At 33.0% G+C, this 21,875-nt stretch overlaps 3 protein-coding genes across 4 annotated transcripts in view; 1 reads left to right on the forward strand and 2 right to left on the reverse strand.

Moving 5' to 3' along the window:
* Positions 1-840: 840 nt before the first annotated feature.
* LOC108905509 (mortality factor 4-like protein 1) lies at positions 841-4,868 on the reverse strand. The gene is made up of 5 exons (XM_018708432.1): positions 4,677-4,868; positions 4,507-4,624; positions 4,240-4,439; positions 3,855-4,178; positions 841-2,522 (listed from the first exon to the last, which is right to left on the reverse strand). The coding sequence occupies exons 1-5, from the start codon at positions 4,702-4,704 to the stop codon at positions 2,209-2,211; spliced, it is 984 nt and encodes a 327-aa protein (XP_018563948.1). The 5' UTR covers positions 4,705-4,868; the 3' UTR covers positions 841-2,208.
* Positions 4,869-12,858: 7,990 nt separating this feature from the next.
* The window catches only part of LOC108915161 (leucine zipper putative tumor suppressor 2 homolog), a 143,831-nt gene continuing 134,814 nt past the window's right edge, over positions 12,859-21,875 (forward strand). The window contains exon 1 of the mRNA XM_018721160.1: positions 12,859-13,088. The gene's annotated coding sequence lies outside the window, so the exon portion shown is untranslated. The remainder of the gene's footprint in view (positions 13,089-21,875) is intronic.
* Positions 14,402-20,714, reverse strand: LOC108915255 (COP9 signalosome complex subunit 2-like). Of its 2 annotated transcripts, XM_018721344.1 has the most exons (4): positions 20,631-20,703; positions 19,956-20,555; positions 18,390-18,811; positions 14,402-14,822 (listed from the first exon to the last, which is right to left on the reverse strand). In XM_018721344.1, the coding sequence occupies exons 2-4, from the start codon at positions 20,524-20,526 to the stop codon at positions 14,496-14,498; spliced, it is 1,320 nt and encodes a 439-aa protein (XP_018576860.1). In that variant the 5' UTR covers positions 20,527-20,555; positions 20,631-20,703; the 3' UTR covers positions 14,402-14,495. The 2 variants fall into 2 exon arrangements, with proteins under 2 accessions (XP_018576860.1, XP_018576783.1); XM_018721267.1 differs by having other exon boundaries at positions 19,956-20,714.

Below are 21,875 nucleotides of genomic sequence, written 5' to 3' on the forward strand. Positions count from 1 at the left end.
GAAAAAATTAAATTTTATGCGACGGAGAAATTCAAAAAAATTTTAGGGAGATTGTTCACTGTTCTTTATTTATTTTATTGAAAACGAAGTCAATTTCTAGGTACTTCTCATGTATTCATATTTATCCAATTAATTAACCAATTTCTAAGCAAAATATCTGGAAAAAGTAACGGGAATTGTAATTTTCTCAATTTTTATCACATCCCCAAATCGCCAAAAAACAATGAGGTAAGTCGAACTCATTTGCTCGCTAAACACGATCTAAGCTTGATAGCTGCGTAAAAATTGAGGTACGTCACTGATAGTGCTACCAATGCACAGAAAAAAAGAATCAACTCGATAGTCAAATCACAATACACGAAACTTGAGAATTCCCAATACTTTTTCATCAAACCTTGTTTACAGGATTATCCAAAAGTCCCCGTACGACAGAAAAACTGTTTTGGGAAAAAATGTTTCAGACAAAAGTGTAAGGATTTTTCCCTGGCTTGGATTCGATCTTGACTTTGACCTTCAATGTCACTTGAAGGTCAAGTTAAGTTTTTTTAAATGAAAACCCCTATTTTTTATTACGGATTTGGAAAGAGCTGACAGTCAATTATTATTATTTTAAATATATATGAATGTTTGAAATGAGAAAATAGTGAACAATGGGATAAAGAAATTAGGAAACGGATTAGCGAATTAACTACGATATCGAAAAACATCAATTTATCGCGTAATTAAAGAAGGAGACGTTATTAATCACGGTACAAAAAGGAAACGGCCCCATGTAATTGTTACGGATCGTATAAACTCCGCCATGTGCACCTTTAACTTGAAATTTTCAGTAACGCTGCCTTGTAAAAAACAATATCTTTATTAAGACAATTAAATCAAGCTTAAATCTAGATCTTTGATCTTTACGCCGAAAATAATCCTTATAAATAAAGTGAAACAGTCCAAAAATCGCTAATACGTACAGGTATCAATTTTAAGTAATGTCTTTAAGATTAGGGGTTAATATATTTACATCATACAGTCATATTACATACCTCTAGCGCGAACTGAAAATATTAATACAATTACTTTTTAACGATGCTTTAAAAATATGTCCTCAACTATAAAATGTACCTAATCTAAATGCGGATAATGCACATAAATCAGAAGGCGAGGGTTTTCGAGTAACGCTTATTTTTGATTTTTCGAAAATTCTAGCGTCAGAAACAAAATTTTACTTGATAATATTCGAATCGTCTAAAATATTCAACATTGAAAGGATCGTCATGATTGTTATCATTTATTGCATTAATTTAGGTAAAACTTAAATTACCGATGTATCGTTTCAGTGGACGACACCTAAACAACCCGATCATTTTGTAACCGCAGTTACTAGAGTTTATATAGACCAGCTATTTCACTCCGTTGTCGACATTGAAGAAAGTGATTTTCGTTGACCTTGATTAGCGAATGCAATGACCATCGAAGGACTGGTGCAAATACTAGTAATAATTTTTAAATTCTTTTTAGATACGCAGAAAGAACTAAAACAAGAGGCTTTATCAAATTTTTAAAACCCCCAATACATAACAGTTTTTGTGTGACGTTTCGTTTTTGATTCAACATGACTTCATTTTTTAAATATAAGCAGGTATTTTAAAATAAATAATTTTAAAGTGTTTGCTCATTTGTTTTAGGTATCTTTTAGCAATCATCAAGAGTGTTGTTGAAAAAACTTTTAAGTACAGTCCTATATTAAAAAAGCGAATATAATTAAATTTTCGGTCTGACTGCAACTTTTTCTCCCACGACTTGCATCTTAAAATTTCCATGATTTCGAGTGACATAATTAATTTTGACCAATAGTTTTGCAGTTACGTGCTTGATCACTGTTTACTTCGTTGGAATATGTAAAGTGAACGTCAAGACAGCAACAACAAAAAAATTCCTGTCACCTCTATTTATACTATAAACAAGGGTGACTTGGGATTTTTTTTAGGGGATTGGTATCTGGTACTTACATCCCTATACCGACTGTTTATCCATCTAGAAATATATAAATGAGAGAATCAGTAACGTCAATTATTCCCTACGACAAAACATAAACGTTAGGCAAACTCGAAACCCTCACTGAACAACACAAACTCACACAAAAAAATGAAAACCTTAAAAAAAATGGCGACGATGGCTGCCTCAATCGCAGCTGTCCCAGTCTAGGTCCTCCTTGTATCACAGGGCTTTCCTGTGGTACTCCGGCGGGGCGTTGCCGTAGTCCTGCAAGTTGAACAGCTGTGCGCTGTTCTTGATGAGGTACTTCAGGAAGTCCTGGATGTTCTGCAGCAACAGCTGGATGCTGCGCTCGTCGAGCGGGGTATAAGCGAGCATGGCACCTAGTTTGACGAATAAGCGTAGTAAGTGGATGGCGCCGTAGATCTCGGACATGGGCTTGTCCTGGTAGGTCTGGAGGATCTCGGCGTACTGGGGTCTCTCGAATTTGTACAGCAGCTGCGTGCCCAGCATCACATTAAAATACTCTTTGATACCTGGAAAATTTGACGTGTTACGATGCAATTTTGCTAATTGTGAATGAGTACAACAGGGTGGGCTAGTTCTGGCAGTTTTGGAAAGTTCAGGAAAATCCATTGCGATACCGAATGGAATTATTTTTAATTTGGTATCAACATTTATTTTTCTTTCCTACTAGTTTCGACTATTACGCCATCATCAGGGAAAAAGAAAATGACAATTATTCGAAAATAATTGACTATAAAATTTTATAGGTTTTTTTATTCTCTACAAAAGACCTATTGAGAGAAAGTCGATTCCATAATTATTTTGCGATATAAAAAAAAAAACAAAAATATGTAATTTTTTTGCAGTTTTTATTGTGTAAAAAAAATTGTTCACGACTTTGCTGGGGATTTAAGTGTGCCAAAAAATCTCTATCGGTTGGCCTATATGTCTTATAGTACTGTATATTTATTCCCTATGTGATCAAATCAATAATTTTCTGTTACCAATAATACAGACTACAAATTATTTAAATTACTCACTTTTAATGGAACAATAAATCCGATAAGCAAACAATTTTATCCCTAAAGTTAGATAACGTCCAATAAAGCTCTGATGGTCATAATAATTTAAATAAAACAAACATATCCCACACTGTTAAATAATTTCATTGATTAAACAAATCGTTTATATTATAAACAATTACAACCACTATTTAATAATAATTGTGCATGTAATTAAAATAAATATTATTCTTTGGTAGCGTATGTACATGCTTGTTTAGACGTTAAAATTTATAATTAATACAATTCGCATTAAAATAATGAACGTACCATTAAAAATGGGCCCCAATTTCATAGTTGATTTTCTCACGAATGGTTGATCGAATTTTGATATTCTTTTTTCTAAATTATATATTTGCCTCTTAACTACAATGTAATTACAGAAAATTTTATTGAAATTTCAATTTACTCGAACTATTTGTTTTTTTGATTCACACTATTATTTATATTGTTAATTGAGATACAGTTTATTGTAAAAATTAAAAGATTGATATATGTATAAGGTTCTAACATCGATCTTGCTTAGGTGAACCACATAATGTCAATACATCTGATGAGATATGACAACACTAAAAATAAACAATTGATGTTAATTTGTTCAAATGAGAATGGCTGATAGGTCGTTTTATTACATTTAATTTAGTTTTCAGTTTATCGGTTTACATGATGGTGTTTGTAATACAATACGTAATTTCACGACTTTCTGTATCAAGATCGTCAAAGTCATATATGGCTAGTATGCGGAAAAAGCTATTTTGAAATTTTTAGCGAAAGTTAACGTTGATGTGAAATGTATATTACCTTTTACTATCTCTATGGTGGCCGACTCTTTGCTGGAGTTGTTCGATTTGATCGATTTTTTGTACGTCAGATAGTTATCCAAAATTTGGTCTACTGTTACTTTGGCTGGTAAATTCAACAGCTTTCTCTGCCTCGTGATCACATCCCAGTCGTCCACTAACCAAGGCTTAAGCTCGTCTGGTATTTTTACTTTGATTTCCACTTTACTTAGAAACTGTTCTTCTGCTTCAACCGACGGATCGACTCTACCTCTTTTTTTTCTTGGCACGTCAGAACTGGAATCCTGACCGCTTGACGGGGTGCTAACCTCTTTTTTCTTTGTCCCTAAATACAATAATTTACATAAATAAATAATCTTAACTTGGAAATGAAACATTAGTATTACCTTTGCCCATTTCAGCAACGGGAGTGCTAGCCCTGGAATCACCATCTTTAACGGAATCAGCTTTTGTGCTGCTGGTTTTTTTCGTGTTCTTTTTAGACTTACTGGGTTGTGCCGAGTGAGCTTTTTGAACTTCTTTCTGTCTAGCGACGTTAGCCTCATTGTATTTCAATACCCTGCTTTCCGGGACCCATTCGTCCCAACTAAAATGATGAGCAGTGCAATTTAACACTGGATATCATGTAATATAGACGTACGAGTAAAACTTACTTTTTATTCCATCCAGCGTAATGAATAAAATATTTAACTTGTTTTTCTTTGGTTATTGTCGACTTTAAACATTTGGCTTCATAAATAAGGGGTCCATGAAAACACAGCACTTTTTCCCCTGAAAAATTAATTGTTTACTATCTAAATAAGTTTTATTAGTACTGTTTTACCTTCTGCAAATTTTAACTTAGGAGGCATTATATTTTCCGTGGAATTAATTGTATCAAACGCCGACAACTACTTGCACTATAAACATTACAAAATTGCTATGCTTTGAGTTTTCCAAACGATAACTTTTTCATTGAACTCATTTGAAGGTATTTAAAAATTGCTAACCTCAGTTGATGCTTTCAAGGGTTTGAGTTAAGAGTGAGACAGTGGGAACTGAGAAGCGTGAAGAACCACTGCTAGTCTTTTTTATCTGAAAATACAGTGATCACCTCTAGAATTCACAAATCAATTAGTAGAGTAGATAAGAAAAGTGTATTCTTTCTTCCCTAATAGGCTAAAACTACGAATGCTTTTATCAGCATTTTTATTGGTTCGTGTTAGAAACGATATCTACAGAAGCCAATCAATTAACAATAGAGTAGGATGGGAACAGTTCTAATTCTAAGATACTCCCTGTTATTGAACAAAATAAGTGTATTCTATTTTTGCAAGTTGTTCATGTTCAATGTTCATTGTTTGACATTTCATTATTATTTGACTTGACACAAACAAATTAATTGTCTCTACTCATTAGAAACAGAAAATTATAACCAAAAGGTAAGAATCTAATGCCTAAATGTAAAAATTATTAAATACATTTATCTTTAGTGACTATGGCTGGCTGTGTTCCTTGCTTTATAATTCCACTACTTCTCTTCATATTTCATCGATATATCCAGCCCATATTATTAAAATTCTGGAACCCCTGGGAAAAAACTGCTATAAAAGGGGATGATAAAGAATGCAAATTTAATTGTGATTGTAGTTGGAACAAAAAGAAAGAAATCGAGAATTCTACTCAAGAGACAGAGAATAAAGGAGATAAATTAAAAACTTCGTAATACTTAATATATAACTTAATATATTTATTCATTCCATAGTATATTATTTCTGGTGTGATGTTTTAGTGATCTTTGTAGTGTAATATAAGTTGTTTTAGGTATGTGATTTTTTCTTTCTATTCCGAACGTTCATTTCTGAAAAATTTCCACCTGTTGTCACAAATCACGGTTATAATTTGACATTAAATCCATGGCTAATTTCGTATTAATATTATGCAAGAAAAATACTAAGAATTAATGAGTATTTAACCACAGAAGAAATAAAATCAATTTCAATTATGTATGTTTTCTCAATAACAAAAATTTCAAAAAGTGAGCGTGTATTGGATTCCCTTGAGCATGGTCTTGCTTTTAAATTATGGCACATCCATAATCTTAATTTTTATTAAAGAATGAAATTTAATACGGTTCAAAGTGATTAAAATAAAGATTTTAAAATATTCATAATTTTTGTTTAAATTCTGGGTTATGCAACCAAATATACAGCAATGTGTAAAAGTGGTTGTCACTCTTTAATTTGTATTATTTTTCATAAACTTTTAGTCAATTTTTTAACGGTTTGTTGCAGCACTAATTTGTAATAACATTTGAATTGACTATTTTAGAACGTTGTTAAAAGCACACAATTTTGGATTGTTGGTAATATATGAAATAAACATTATTTCTACTAAGGAGCTATTCAAAATAAGATATTTATTTTTTAAAACATATTTTATAAATATTTATAAACATAATTTATAAAAATGGAAAATTTTCGTTACGCGGTCACTGGAGTACAAGTTGAATTAATAAACAAAATGAAGCACGTACAAAAGTGTAGTTTGTAATGCAGATGTATTTTAAAAAAATATTCAGCAATGTTTGTTTACTTCTTTTCAATTGTGACCTCAGAAACATAACGTTCTCTTAATTATTTTTTATTTATACCTACTGAAACTAGACCAAAGCACTTGAGCAACAAAATATACTGCCGGAAGGACGCAACTTTATACTTGTCGTATTTCTTATCATTTTATTAAACCTCTAAATAATAAAGTATCCTCTTTCTCCTTGACATATGCTGTTGCATGGCTAAACAATTTCTAATTTAACTTTGCAATTATAATATTTATCAAATTAAAATAAATTATATGCTAATGTGATAGGTTTCATAATTAAACTAAGGATATGCCGTCCTACGTAATTGTTAGGTCTTCCAAGAACAGTTATCGAACGATACAAGAAGAGTACTTTCTATTCAGTTTGTTTTGCTTACATTTCAAATACGAGGAGCTGAATATGTCTTTATTGATTTCGCGTATTCTTTTCGGGCATTAGTTGTTTAAATTATTTATCTTTTTAAGTTATATACACACTCTAACAATTTGAACAAAATTGATTTTGCAGTTGCATAAATTTAAAAAGGCCCCGTACAAAAATTTAATATACATAAAATATTTTTTTTTTTTACAATTTATAGATCTGCCTGCGTTTTTATGTATAAAAATGTAAATGTTAAGTGAGCTCACACATAGGTACATATGTATAGGACGTCCCCCCGCTAAAAAATGATTAGAAATGTCATTAACAAAAACTTTTCGAGTTTATGTTTGACATTTTGGGATTATTTATTAATTTGTTCCTTTTTAGAGTGCCATAAAATACCAATCAAATAAAAAAAGTAATAAAAAGTGAAGGAAATAAATATTTTATTCTATTTATAAAATAGAAACATAAAAGTACCTATAGTTTTGTTATCGAGTTTTATAACTGTCTGAAAAGTACAGACAACCTTCACATAATTTAATAATTAATTTAATTAATTATAATATACCTGCATCTAAAGAATATTAAATAATATCTTAATTACACTTCATATAGATGAGTACATAATTTTATGGTAGTCCAATTTCTGTAGCCATACAGATTACACCCATCGTTCCAAATTTTTTTTAATTTTCTTACATTAAAAACAGCTTGGGTACATTAAAGCGTATAACTTTTAATTGCAATAAATACCTAATGGTTAAACGCTTTGATTTAACTTAACGTGGTTATTATTAACCGCAATTTGTGATTTTTGTTTATAAAATAGAAGAAAAACATTGAAGAATTAAGCATCAATTCTATTTTTAGCATTCGGCTAAATCTTCTACTTGTGAAATTCCAGGTATCTTTTTAAACAGTGGTAAAAAATAATTATTTATTTAATTTTATATAAATAATTAATTGGTCGTTAGAAGTAAACTCTCATTCACAATTTTTTTGTTTTAAATGTCTTTAAATGAGGATGAAAAAAAATCATCCTTTTTGTACCATGGCACTTGAATTGCAAAATCCTTCCCTTATTTTGAGGCAGAAAAACTGTTGACAGTATTTTGGAAAACTGACCCTTAAATTTATTGAGAACTTCTGGAATCGCCCTCTACATAAACAAAGTTGAATTGCTGTGTATCGAAAACGAGCGTCAGCATTTTTGTCCTGTTTTTAGTGTTTTTGTAGCTACAACGATTTATACAAACACGTGAAAACAGAGCCAGTCGAGCTGTCGACGATTTCAGCGGTTCCAAAAATATTTCCTCGTATTATTATAGTAAGTCAGTAGGTAGAAAAAAATTTTTTTACTGATGGAAAAATACCCAATAAATAAAGAAAAAATATCTCTTAGCATTCCTGTCATCCATCGCTGTGATAATTATGGAAAGTGTGAACAGCATATCATTTGTTATTGACAGATTTTTTCGATTTTCAATAGAATAAATAATTCGATTTCTTGTTAACACGTGTCGTAAGGCACAGTGTTTTATCTTACTACTTATCTAAATAGGATAAATATATTTTATTGAATATAACGGAATCAAGGACATGAATGTGAGTAACTTTCAGACCAATACTGTTATAGACAATAAAGGAATTTGTGTACTTCATACGTAGGTACCTACATAAATCAGTAGAGAATGTAGAGATAAATAATATTTAGTGTTGACTTAAACAAGTGACATCACCAAATTTTCCATGCGTGTATATTGGTATAAAAAATTAATATAAAAATTTAAGGAGTTTCAGATTGTTTTCCATACTAAATGAAAACAATTTTTAAAGATTGCTTAACATGATTAACATTTGTCAGGTTTTGACCCAATAAATTGATCAGGAAATTCGCCAAGCCATTTTGATACTTAACTTATATTAGTAATTTTACCAGCTTCAATAAACTGCCCAATAAACTGGAAAAAAATAGCGTTCGTCCTGAATTTATTCAGTAGTAGGTTTTTTTTTCATTTCAAAGTTTCAAAAACTGCATGGTTTTCAAAAATGAGGTTCTAATTGTAAATAATTCTAAGTTTAAGTTTTGGTTTGAGGTTTTGGTGGCTGGTGTTGATTTAGGTGGTAAGTTTGTTAGGGGCATTGTTTCGAGAAACTTATCACCTTTTCTAAAAGTTGTTAACTTTAACAGGTAGAAAAGGCCACAGATATAGCAATTTTTTGTAATTGATTAAGTAAAAAATTGTTAAATATGTGTATTTTGTACAGGAAAATATCTAATTGTAAAAATCAACTCTAGGGAACTTGATTACATATATTCAGTGTTCAGTCAAGAGCATGTGATGTCTTTCTTAAACGTAAAATGTCAATAATTTCGCTATGGTGTTTCGAATTCAATGTTAATGTAAGCAAACACTTCCATGGAGTAATGAAGACCTAAAGTCTGTTGACCCTCAGTCTAACAAGGTACTTGAATACATATTAACTAAGTACCTAGCAGACGTAGAGTAGGGATGCGTAATTATATTTACAGAATATACAGGAGATAATATAATAAAGTGTAGATGTGCTCTTGTCAAAATCTGCAATAGGAAACGTAGGTATTTCCTGGGTATTTAGCAAATTTCAATATTTTATTAATATTGTAACCCTAATAACGTCAAAATTAAATACGTCGTCAACGAAAACAAAATTTTTTATTTCCTTTCGATCTCTCACATTTGCTTTCTTGAAACCAAATGTTCTTTATGTCGAGGCGTTCCTTTTTATATATCCGTTTTCATATTCTATAAATTTCTCGGTCTTTGAAACCAAATCAAACGTCAAAATAAAGGTAAGTGTTACAAAAAATGGTAAACTAACAATCAAGAACTAAGAAATGAATAAGATAGGAGTTTCCATAACATTGCCCCCTTGGTCTTGCAAGCCTGTGCAGAAATTACCCCATACCAAATACAAAAAATAAATGGTGGATTGATAGAAGTGACAAGAATTTAACTTTTGTTGCTTTCAGTTTCATTATTTTATTTTTAAATTTGTCAAAACTAATATTTTTATTAATTATTATAGGCGTTTTCGATTTGACTGTAACTTTTTTGTTTTCTATTCCATTGAAAACCTCTGAGAAATTTTTGAAATTTTTTCTCCCAACTCAAAAAAGATGAATTTTTGAAAAAATTGCTTTTTTTAAATAATCATAACTTTTTCAAAAATTGAGTTATCGGGACGTTTTTTTCAATATTTTTGTTTTTTAATGTACTTTTTGAAAAAAAATAGATCAAAATTATCTGGACCTATCTTCAGTTTTTTTTTTCATTTTCGAAAAAAAAACGAAAATTTCTCGATTTCTGAAAATTTTTTTTTATAAAAAACATTTTTTATAAATCCTCAAATTGTTTCAGTGGTTTTTTCGTTTTCTATTTTTTTTTTGTTGATTGAAAAACATTTTTTTTCAAATTTAGCTTATTTCACATACCATTTTGAAAATGTTTGAAAATGTATATAGAATCCCAAAATTGAAAAAAAATATATGAAAGAAATAATTGAAAGTAGTAATGAAAAAAATTTCGATTTTTTTGAAAAAGTTAATAAACAAATAGAAGATCATTTTGAATAATTTTTTTACATATTTTTTCGAAAACTACATCCAAAAACATCCATTTTTGGACGAACAGTAGACTAAAAAAGACATGCAATGCATTTGAACTCAAATAAATCATTTTGAAACCATCCTCATTTGACTTTGAAATTGTCATCAGTCGCTGCATAGAATAATTTTTTTCAATTTTGGGATTCTATATACATTTTCAAAAATTTTCAAAATGGTGTGAAATAAGCTAAATTTAAAAAAAAATTTTCAATGAATAAAAAAAATTGAAAACGGAAAAACACCACTGAAAAAATTTGAGGATTTATAAAAAATGTCAAAAGTATTTTATAAGAAAGAAAAAAAAAATTTAAATGTAAGGTAATCGAGAAATTGTCGTGAAGATAGTGAAGATAGGTCTAGAAACTTTGATCTATTTTTTTTCAAAAATTACATTTAAACACAAAAATTTTGAAAAAAAACTTGCCGATAACTCAATTTTTGAAAAAGATGGTTAATTAAAAAAACAATTTTTTTCAAAAATTCATCTTTTTTGAGTTGGGTGAAAAAATTTGAAAAAATTCTCAGAGGTTTTTAATGGGGTAGAAAACAATAAAAAAGTTTCAGCCAAATCGAAAGGGATCAGGATTAAAAGTGGTCGATTTGGCGCGGAATGCCCCAATAATACCACATTACTAGTTTAATTAATTTCATTTTTTTGTTATTGTTTTGGTGCATGGAAAACTTGATATCAACAATAAATTAGTGAAAAAAAAGTAAACATGTGAATTTTTTATTTGACTACAAAATCGTTATTTAAAATTTTTTCAAAAAATTTGGTATTGGCCCGTTTTGGGGGGTCGTGAGTCCAGTGGCGTAAACATATTTTTTCTCAAAATGAAATAGAATTTTACTCCTAAAAACGGACGTAGTATGCTTTGGATTTTGTAGGATCACGCTCATTTTCCTTCACAAAGCACACTTCAACAAGCTCTACATCGTAAAGAATCCGTTAGAATAGCACAATATATAAAGATTTTGCAGGGTAGCTTTGGTCTATTGAAAATCCACATGCTGTTAGAAGAACCAATTTTCAACATCGATTTTCCGTCAATGTATGGGCAGGACTTGTGAATGGAATGCTCATTGGACCACATATTTTACCGGATCGTTTAACGGGCGAAAATTATGTAAACTTCTTGCAAAATGATCTGCCAGTTCTCTTGGAGGAACTGCCATTGAACGTTAGGCAAAACATGTGGCTTCTGCAAGACGGGGCACCCCCCCACTTCAGTAGGGAGGTACGATTGTTATTGACAATACTTTTCGAAATAAATGGATTGGTCGAGGTGCTCCAGTGGAGTGGCCTCCGAGATCTCCAGATCTGACTCCATGTGACTTTTTTTTTGGGGCTACATGAAATCCTTAGTGTACCAAATTCCTGTGGAAACAGTGGAAGAATTGATTGGACGCATAGAGGAGGCTGCTATTACGATTAGAGGGAAACCAGTTTCTTTACTTCACGCGGTGACTGAACAGTGGTTACGTCGAGCTGAACTATGCGTCGAAGTAAATGGAGCTCATTTTGAGCATATCAGTTAGATTAAGTTTAGTAAAATTTTCGTAACATACCTACTTAAGTAATTTTGAATTAAAGTTACATTTCATTTTGAATGTGGAATAAAACTATTACTTTTTTTTTATTTGAAAACTGAGTCGTGTGAAAAAAACTCAAGAGAGCTTTCTTCTTCAGAACTGAACAGAGAAATCAAAAATTATTTTTATGTTTCGAAAAAACAGTAGCGTACCATTTTTTCTTAAAAAATATTGAATTATCTGTTGGTACGCGCGCCACTGATAGATTTAGAAATATTCTGCTTATCGAATAATATGCGACTTTTGGAGTTATCAACGCCTGTAAAATTTCATTAACATATCACAAGCGGTTTCGTAGAAAAAAAATCATTTTAAAAATTTTTAAACAAAACTTTAACCCCCTGTACTTTCGTTAATATTGATATTTCGAAAAAGTGGTAAAGGAAAAAATATTTATTTTTCTTAGCTTTATTTGGCGGTAGAAGGATTTACCCAACTTAAAAATCACCCTGTCTACTTTTTTCAGCAGAGTATTCTGGTCCTGGATCGAAACATTTTCTCGATTCGGAAAGAACTAGAAGAAATTAATGACCCAGACTCTCAGCAACGCTTTCTTAACAGAGCTGTTACACGGACGGGATTTTTTTCTGTCAACAAGTCCCAGGACACCGCCGCCCATTAACCAAAAAGGCCCACCGTGCCGTCGAATAAATCAAGCCATTGTTTATATCCCACATAAACAAATCCGGCGTATTCTTAAATCGCATAAACATTAAAGGCTGTTTTAAGTCGGTTGGCCGTTCCACCTGTACGGGGCACACTTGACTGTGCCGCAGCCAGTTTAGTCAGTAAGTCAGTGGTCGCTGGAACTGCTAAGACCACTTTTGAGTCTAGTGCGCGCTGCTAGGAAAGAAACTCGCATCGCGACTCGTCTCTCTAGGTCACAATATTAATAACGATGTAAGTAGGCGATGCAACCGAGCCGAATTTGATCTAGTGTGTTGGAAAAACAATGGACCCGGTGACATTTCAGTGCGGTACGTGCGGATTTACATAGTTCTGTATTGGGATCGAAGGCCTGCCGTCGAGGATTACCTTTCGGGGTAAGTAACACTGTGGATTCGCTTCGAAAATATACGTTACATTGGCGCTTTTTGAATTGAGTAGTTCCGGATTTTAAGCAAACAGGTTCGCCGGTCATAATAACTGGTAAATATGTAGGTAATTTAATTCTTTCTCCGTGGTGCTTTGCATACTAATGGATGGGTTTCGGTACTGGAAGCAGGGATCATTCTCCATTCGGATAAATGCTTTTTATTTCTACTATTTTCATTATTTGGATATATACAGTTCCTGTTGAAGAATCGTTTGAAATTATAACGGTGCTGTTCATAATCATCGTTGAATGAGGTGGATTTACATGTTTTGGGACAAAAGTGGCAAATATATAATAAATTAATTAATTTGCCGTGGTGTTTTGCATATTTACGACCTCGCTTCTGTGCGACACTGGAATAGTGTTTTGAAAATTTTTAATAATGCCATGGTTTGATGACCTTCGGTCTACAGATTTTTTTTTCAGAGGCCAGAATTTATAATTCTCACAGATATGCAAAATGTAAAAAATAGATATTGGGAATCTTTTTAAACATTGTTATTCTAAATGCAATAAACCAATAAAAGACAACACTATTGCTACTTGTAGAACTATGCACAAATTAAGTACACCCTATTGCACCAATATTCTCAGGATTTAACTGTATTTAGGATGAAAATTGAAAAAATAGCTAGAAGCTAATTAGAAGTTTGAGGAATCTTCCAAACAATTATATTTACTTGGCTTTTATGTCGAAAACGGTATTTTTTTTGCTTCAAGATTTACCATGATGATATTTTACACAAATTGACGAGTAGAGTGCACAATAATCCCGCAATTTATATTATTATTTTTTAAATTCTCACGCTGAAAACATATACCAGATGGGATTTTGGTATGTTATACCATCTTGTTACTAATTTAATGGTGCTTGCCAGCTTGCCAATCGGCTATAGCTATTTGAACGACGTAACTGTGTATTAGCCTTAATGAAAAGTATGACGTTGTACAGCAGCCTTAACGTCTACTGTCAAAAAAAAAAGTTGATGTCTGTTTTGTAGAAATAGTTATACTTCCTAGTATTTTTCTAAAACTTTTCCCGTTTTACTGTTTCTCTATCTCATAGTTTTTGAAAATCGCAATACATGCAACACCAAAATGGCTGATTCTGATTTTTTTTTTTGACATTTGACTTTGACACTTTGCAAAAGAGCAACATTTCATCAAGGCATTCAGTTCAATCCCATCAAATTATATCCTATTGCTAGGGACACACTCTGATCAGGAAAAAACAAGTTTTATTAGAAATAAAAAGCAATATAAGACAACTGAATCACAAACTTTATTAAATCAAAAAAAAAAAAAAAATAAAAAATTATCATTACTTAAATTCAACTCAACAAAATAAAAAACATTAAACTCCTATGGCAAAACTCAACTTCTTAATCTGACTAGCCAGTTTTTCCAAAGCCAGATACTTCTCGTCCTGAGCCTTTGGCCTCTTGATCAAAATCTTGTTGACCTGATCGATCCTGCCTTCGATACATTCGTCCAGGATGCAGGACACAAGCAAGGATTCCACCTCGTCCTCGTTTATACCCAATTCGCCACTAATAAAGGATAACTTGACGTTTTTGTACGGTTTGACAAGGATCAACAGGACTTTGGTTCTAACGTGTTTGAGCAGTTCGGCGATGTGCTCGTGGATGAACGGGTCCGCCATCAGGGACTCCTTATTTTCCTAAAGTGAAGTTTTATTTCAAACTGTATATTTTGTTGCATTCTTATAAGGTTGTACGAATACTCTTAAAACATACTCGAATTCACTAATAATAAATCAAAATTGTGAAAAATGTTGGGAACCTCTGTAATCGTTCCAGAGTTACATGCTACATAAAAAGAGTGAATAGTAGCGACTGTAGATAGTGCGCCGCAGGCATTTTTATAGCGCTTTTTTTGTAACAAATAGAAGAATTGCTAGAGCAGTTTTAGGTTCTGCTTATCCGTCAATATGTGTTTATTATTTAAGAGTCAGTGGTTCAAAAAATGTTTCGTATTACTGTGGTAATTGGATGAAACGACTTTAGAAAAGAAAATTTGACTTATGAGGCAAAATTAAGTTGGTAATGATTCTTCAAGGTCTTCTACACATAATTTTGAAGTGCACATAAATAGCAAAATAACTGATTAAATGATTTGTTGATAAAACACTTCGCATATCCGCAACTCTAGATCTATTTACGCTAAATACTCCAAGCGTGCGTATTTATAGGTTTTGCGAATATCATTATGGTAATTGCTATTTTATGCTTATTTGAAGAAATTCCTATGATGTCATATATTCAATATGGTTTATTAATACAGGTAGCAGACCTGATAATGGTTGGGCTTGTAATCATAATATTTTAACTCTTTACTATCTCACCTGAACATATATTTTTTTAATTGAGGTGTCACATTTACCTCATTCTTCATGAACTACCTTGCAAAAGAAAAAATCTGTCTTCTATATTATTAACGTTTTTGTACATTAATCTGCAAAGATTATTGAAATTCGCAATCTCTAGCAGCAGGCATACAAACTCTACTTTGTAACAGGTTGTTACACTGCAGTTAAATTTAGACTATCAGAAATAAAACTACAGTCTGCGTTCCGTTTGTGCATCTCGCGATGGAAAAGAAAAAGCTTGGTATACGGTGTTCAAAATCGTTTGCAGCAAATTTCATTAAAAAATACAGTCTGTGGTATTGCATAAAAATATAGAATGCCTCTTGATTTATCTTGCAGAATAATGAAATCATTTATTTATTTCACTTTGATAAGAAAATCACAAGAAAATTATCAATAAAGTGATTTGGTGGTTTACGAATTCTGAACCATTTTCTTGACGATATATTTGTCCAGAAAAGGATATAGATGTTTTTAAGCTCATTCATAAAAATGCAGCATTTATTCTTATAAATTTCAGCAATCCCTACATATACAGGGTGGTAGATATATCTTGAGCAATACGATTTTCTTGAAAGTTGCTGAATATAAATTTTGAAAAGTGTTTTATTTTCAGTGACTGTCATTCAAGTGTAAGTGTGCCCGGTGATATGGTAAACTTTTATCTAAAAATTTACCCTTTTTGACGTCTTTGGAAAGGAGTAGTTTTATTGCTACAGATGGTGACACTGACGCAGATTTGATGCTGTCATCGATTCGTAGATTATATTCTACTGAAATGATATTTTTGACAATAGAAAGTAATTTTAATAGATGGAAATCCATTCATATTCACACTAATCGTCGTAATCTTTTTTCGGGTAGATCCACTACCGCCAATTTTCTTCATCGTCTCAATGATTGGACTAAAGCATTTGATCACTCTCATTGTGAGCCAGTTGATGTCTAATTCGTGTCTTGATTTTAGCACTGCTTTTCATAAAGTTCCTTTTAGAAAGTTGCTTGCAAAATTGGATCATTGTGGGATATTGCTTCAGTGAACTTTGTATCAGAAAGTTTCGTGTCAAAATAGTTGTGAGAGGTGTTCCTTAAGGATCTGTACTGGGCCCACTATTATTTAAGATTTACTTATCCGATCTGACTAATTTGACGTGCAAATATTCTCAATACGCATATGATACTAAACAAGATCTGAATTCACTGCATTAAGATGCGCTTTGCGCTACTTTAACCTTAGACCTTATTCAAGAATGGTGTATTGATAGGATGATGCGTAGCAGCTCTAGCAAATGTAGTATAACTCCATTTTGGCCTTTGTAACTTTAAAACTGCTTATTTTATCAATAATATACAGAGTGTAAGAAGTTTGACTACCATTACTTCAGCACGAGATAGAGTAATCATAAATGAACAAAAAAGTTGTATATTACAGGGGCGTAACATTAACAGTTCTCAAAATACAGTGAGTATTAATATTGGGGAATTTCATCACAACGTGACAACAGCGCTTAATCTGCTGATGCACATCACGTGTGCACGCGGCAGACTTGTCCTACGGAATAACAAAAATGTAAACAACTATTATTGTGAAACATTTAGTAAACAAGACAACTGTTTTCCAATTTTTAAATAAATAAAATAAAATGTATCGCGCGATTTTGTAGTACGAAGAGTTTTAGCTCGAATTTTAGTAATTATGAATTTCTTAAAACAGGAACTTAACTTTTAATCAAATCAAAACAAACTGCAACATATGCTCAAAATGTCCACCACCATTTTCGATGCACGCACGACACCTTCGAATCCAATTTTCGCGCAATCGCTGGAAAATTATCACGTATGTTAAACATTTTAAAAAGCAAGGAAACACACCTCAAGAAAATAGTGGTACGCAAAAAACACTCCGTCACGGTCAAATTCCAGATACCAACTGATTTGTGTATTGCTGGTTGTTGGACTGCTTAGTACCTCGTGTTAACCGCCGCGCTGTTGTCACATTGTTCGATATGAATTTTATCGAATTTTGAATTTATTTATCGTCTGTTAAAAGTAAGGCTGTCAAACTTACGGCTTTGGTGTTGGTGTCCAATTCTTGCGTCAAACATCAAATTGAGTGAGTACGATGTGGTAAAACTAGGTTACTTCCAAATTTATATTTCCACAGCGTGGAACATATTAAAATGTGGTGACTTAATTATAATATACAGCTTAACCAAACTCATATCCGTGAGATGAGTAGATCAAGAGAGTCCACACCAGGAGTGACAAAGACGGATCGTAATAGTTGGGCAGTAGATTCAGACATAGAATGAGCTCCAGTGCTGGTCTGGCAATATTGCCGTTGCGCATGTAAAGTTCGCGGACAAAATGAATTTGTGACTTTCCATGATTTGTCTTCAATATTTTCTAATTTCCTATTTCCCGTTTACGTGGGCATAATTTTAAGCTCCCCAGAGAAAACCTATGTACTTATAACTTGTAGACAGTATTTTATTCCCGATCGTGTTTTTTACCCATGGAACACCTACCTACAGAGATAGTAAATGCTTTCTCACTACAAAGTAAAAGTAAAATCGATGAAGACTTTTTTGTAATTTGTATCTGCATCTGCCATTTTTTTATGTTCGTGTTGCCCGTAATTTTAACTAAATCCCATAGTATTTTATACAGTTTTTCTAATTTATTATTTTTTTATTGTTTCTTACAATTCTGGTATAGACTTCACCCGGCATATCGCACATAGCGACTCGCCTTAACACAAGACCGCGATTTTTCCCGAAGGAGACATGCCTGCGCATCTCAACGCTTCGAGTGTACAATCGAGAGGTCATCTTGATCGCACACATCCCTCCTAATTACCTGAAATATCTTCTCGAATCCCTGCATGTCGTTATTCTGAAAGGCGGATATCAGGTCCGTCATCGCCTTTATCTCGGAATCGTTCTTGTACGGCTTCGCCTCCTGGGAGTCGAACGGATTTATGGCCGACTTCAATAGCATGCTCGTCAGAATGAGGTACTTGAGGCAGTTGATCCTCCTAGGGTTCCCGGCCTCGTCGTAGTTCTTGAAGGCCTCGAAGAAGTCCGTGTACGCCTTCTCGTAGTCCCCGGAGCGTAGGTGCATTTTTCCGCCGCACTCTCTGATCACGCTCATTATCAGGGGGTGGGGTATCGCGGAACGCACCCTCAGGCTGCGCTCGTACAGGTCCTTGAGTTGCTTGTGGTTCTTTTGCTCGGTGTACATCTGTATCTCCAACGCGTAGATCTCCAGCAGCTGGGTGCCTGGAAATTTCAAATGCGACTGGGTCTTATTGTCAGATACATTTGCTAATTTAAGTTACTCTTCGCATATACCGAGGAGGAAACCGCGGGAGTAATTTGGTGTACAAGCTTGAGTAAATTACACGAAAGCGCGTAATTATTATAATGTTTGGTAAAAATGTAGTCCGCCATCAAATTGCAAATAAAGTCGTCTTGTTTGTTTCGTTATACATAATCTTCAAAGTTTTAGTCTTACTATAACAATTGTAAGCTTTGGAAGTACATATTTTTTATGTTTATTGTTGCCTACAATTAGTTATTTCTTTGTGTTAACACATTAATTAAATAGGCTGACCCCCCCGTATCTACGACACTGACAATTTTATTGCAAAGCTATTGGCATATTTTTCTATCTACAAAATAGTTGCTGTATCAAATTTTGTGGAACTGTCATTATGGGTTTTTAAAATATTAGAAATAACTAATTTAAAACAAAATATTTCGCTAACAATGTGTACCTACAGTCTTATCGCCAAGAATGTTTTCAAATGTCTCCACTATTTGCCCAAAAAAATATGATACCGTCACGAATATATGTAGTTCCCAAATAAATGTTCAAAATGAGGTTGAAACGTTCACCAGTCGCTAGATGGAGTTATTTTAAGGGAAACAGTTTCTGATATATTTAATTCCTTATATTTAAAAGATTTTAATAAATCAAATGTTTACAATACATTCAGATAAGTGAACATACCCATAACTTTTTAATTTGGCAACTGAAAAGTTTTTGAATCAAGATTCTTAATTATGAAATGAACGAAAACGCCTTTTATTTATTCTAGGCAACTTGAACACGACTTTATAGCATTGATCGGAGGTTTCCGCTTTCAGATCGCACTCACAGTACATCAACGCCATCTTTCGAGATTAAATGTAACTTTATAGCTTTAGTTAACTTTTACGACGTGAACGCGTGTTATTGAAAATCTAAAAATAAGATAAGTTTTAAACTTAAGTTGGTTTATTGCCCTCAGAAAGATAGGTAGGTATACATAAATTTTCATTTCGGAATTTAAATTTCTTCAAAATGATTAAATATTGTCCCAGTTATTTTCGTACATTATTCAAGAACAGTCTGTGTAATACACGTCTAAAAAGAACTTACCTTTGTGTGGGTCTATCTCATGGCAATTTGGGTTGCACGTTTGTTTCAGCTGTCGAATAATATTCGCTAATTTCGAAAATTCCCCGCGTTCCAAATAGACTTTACCCAGTTTTGTGTTCGTTTTGAACCACAACCTATCATTTTTGGCGTTTTTCAGGGCCTCTAGCGTAGTTTCATAGAAATTCTGTAACATCGCTATGTCTTTAGACGTCGATGTATAATCTAAGATCGAATTTATCGACTTCTCGCCGTGATTTTTAGTCACCGCGTTGTTGATGTATCCGAGAAGTTCCTTGTATTTCAACATAGTCTCCTTGTAGTTTTTCAATTGGAAATTAATCTTCACTAGTTGTTTGAGAGCTTTGAAGCCCCACTCTCCTTTTGGCTCGCCCTGTAGATCCAAAACTTTCTGAAAGGCCGCGATGGAATTCTCCAAGTTTTCTTCTTTCAGCGTTTTGGCGAGGTAGTATTGATTTTCTAGGTCGACGTCTGGCTCCGAAGTGCTCTCTTCGGAGTATTCAAGGCCGTAGTCGCCGTAGTCTTCGTCGTCGTCGTAAAAGAAGTCTCCCATTGTAGAAGTTAATTTACTTTTTCACTTAACTACATCAAATAAGTCACAGTACGATGTATTTAATTAATTGGAGTTGGAATATAAGAATATAAAATTGGACTTACTAGCGATTTTGTCAACAACCGTGGTGTTTCTGACAAACTGTTGACATAACCTTAATTTTGCAGTACATTCGCGTTGAGCTTCGAGCAACACACAGCACACTGAGCAACTAACTATACTATGTGCTATGTGGGAGTAAAGTCGCAATCGGGAACGAAAAATGAATTGTAGTGGACTAGTCAAATGACCAAAGATTTATATTCCTTTTTAAAATATGAGAATAAGGCGACATAAGTATGTGTCCTCCTAAAGTCGTGCACAAATTCATTATTAGGTAAACAAAAGAAATTATTAAAAATTCCAGAAACAGGTCGATTTTTGAATTTAATTTACTATTTTTTCAAATAATAATTTAATATACAGGGTGACCTATGTTCGAGTAATGAAGTCATCACAATTTTTTTTAAATGGAACCTCACTTTTTTCCAATTTTCGGATTGCCCTAACTGAGCTGATTCCAAAAATATACCACAAGTTGTTTCTAATTGTTACAGGGAGGACAACAATACCCAAATTATTTACAAATACTAAATTTATTTACAAATAAATAAACGTACTAAAAATTGAATCAAATCACCAGAAACACCTAAATTAAATGTTCAAATTGTTGACCATTTACTGCCAAACAATGGGCCAGATGGGAAGTAAATTCTTGCTGTACATTCCCAATGACTTCAGGCGGGATCGCTCGAACTTCTTGCCGAATTTGTTCCTTCAGATCGTTAATACCGTTTGGTTTATTGACGTATATTTTGCCTTTTACATAACCCCAAAGAAAAAAGGCGAGCGGTGTTAAATCTGGTGATTTGGCGGGCCATTCCTTAGGTCCTCTTCTGCCAATCCACCGATGAGGAAACACGTCATCTAAATAGCGGCGAACAGCGCTGGCATAGTGCGGTGGTGCACCATCTTGCTGAAAACAAATGGTTTCATTGGGCAAATATGGATCTTCTTCATTTGGAAATAGAACACTCAAGGAAGGAACTAAATAGAACTGAAGAAATTCCAAATATCTTGCACCATCTAAATTTCCTTCAAAGAAATACGGTCCCAAAATTCGATTACCAACTATTCCGGCAAAAACATTGACCTTTTGGGGATGCTGAGTGTATGCTTCCATCATCCAATGTGGATTGCGATCTGACCAGTACCGACAATTCTGTTTATTGACGGTGCCGTTCAAATAAAAAGAAGCATCGTCGGAGAAAATTATGCGTTTCACAAAACCCGGATCTGCCTGACATTCT

This window comes from Anoplophora glabripennis, unplaced genomic scaffold, assembly GCF_000390285.2.
Source record: "Anoplophora glabripennis isolate ALB-LARVAE unplaced genomic scaffold, Agla_2.0 scaffold1, whole genome shotgun sequence".
Taxonomy (NCBI): domain Eukaryota; kingdom Metazoa; phylum Arthropoda; class Insecta; order Coleoptera; family Cerambycidae; genus Anoplophora; species Anoplophora glabripennis.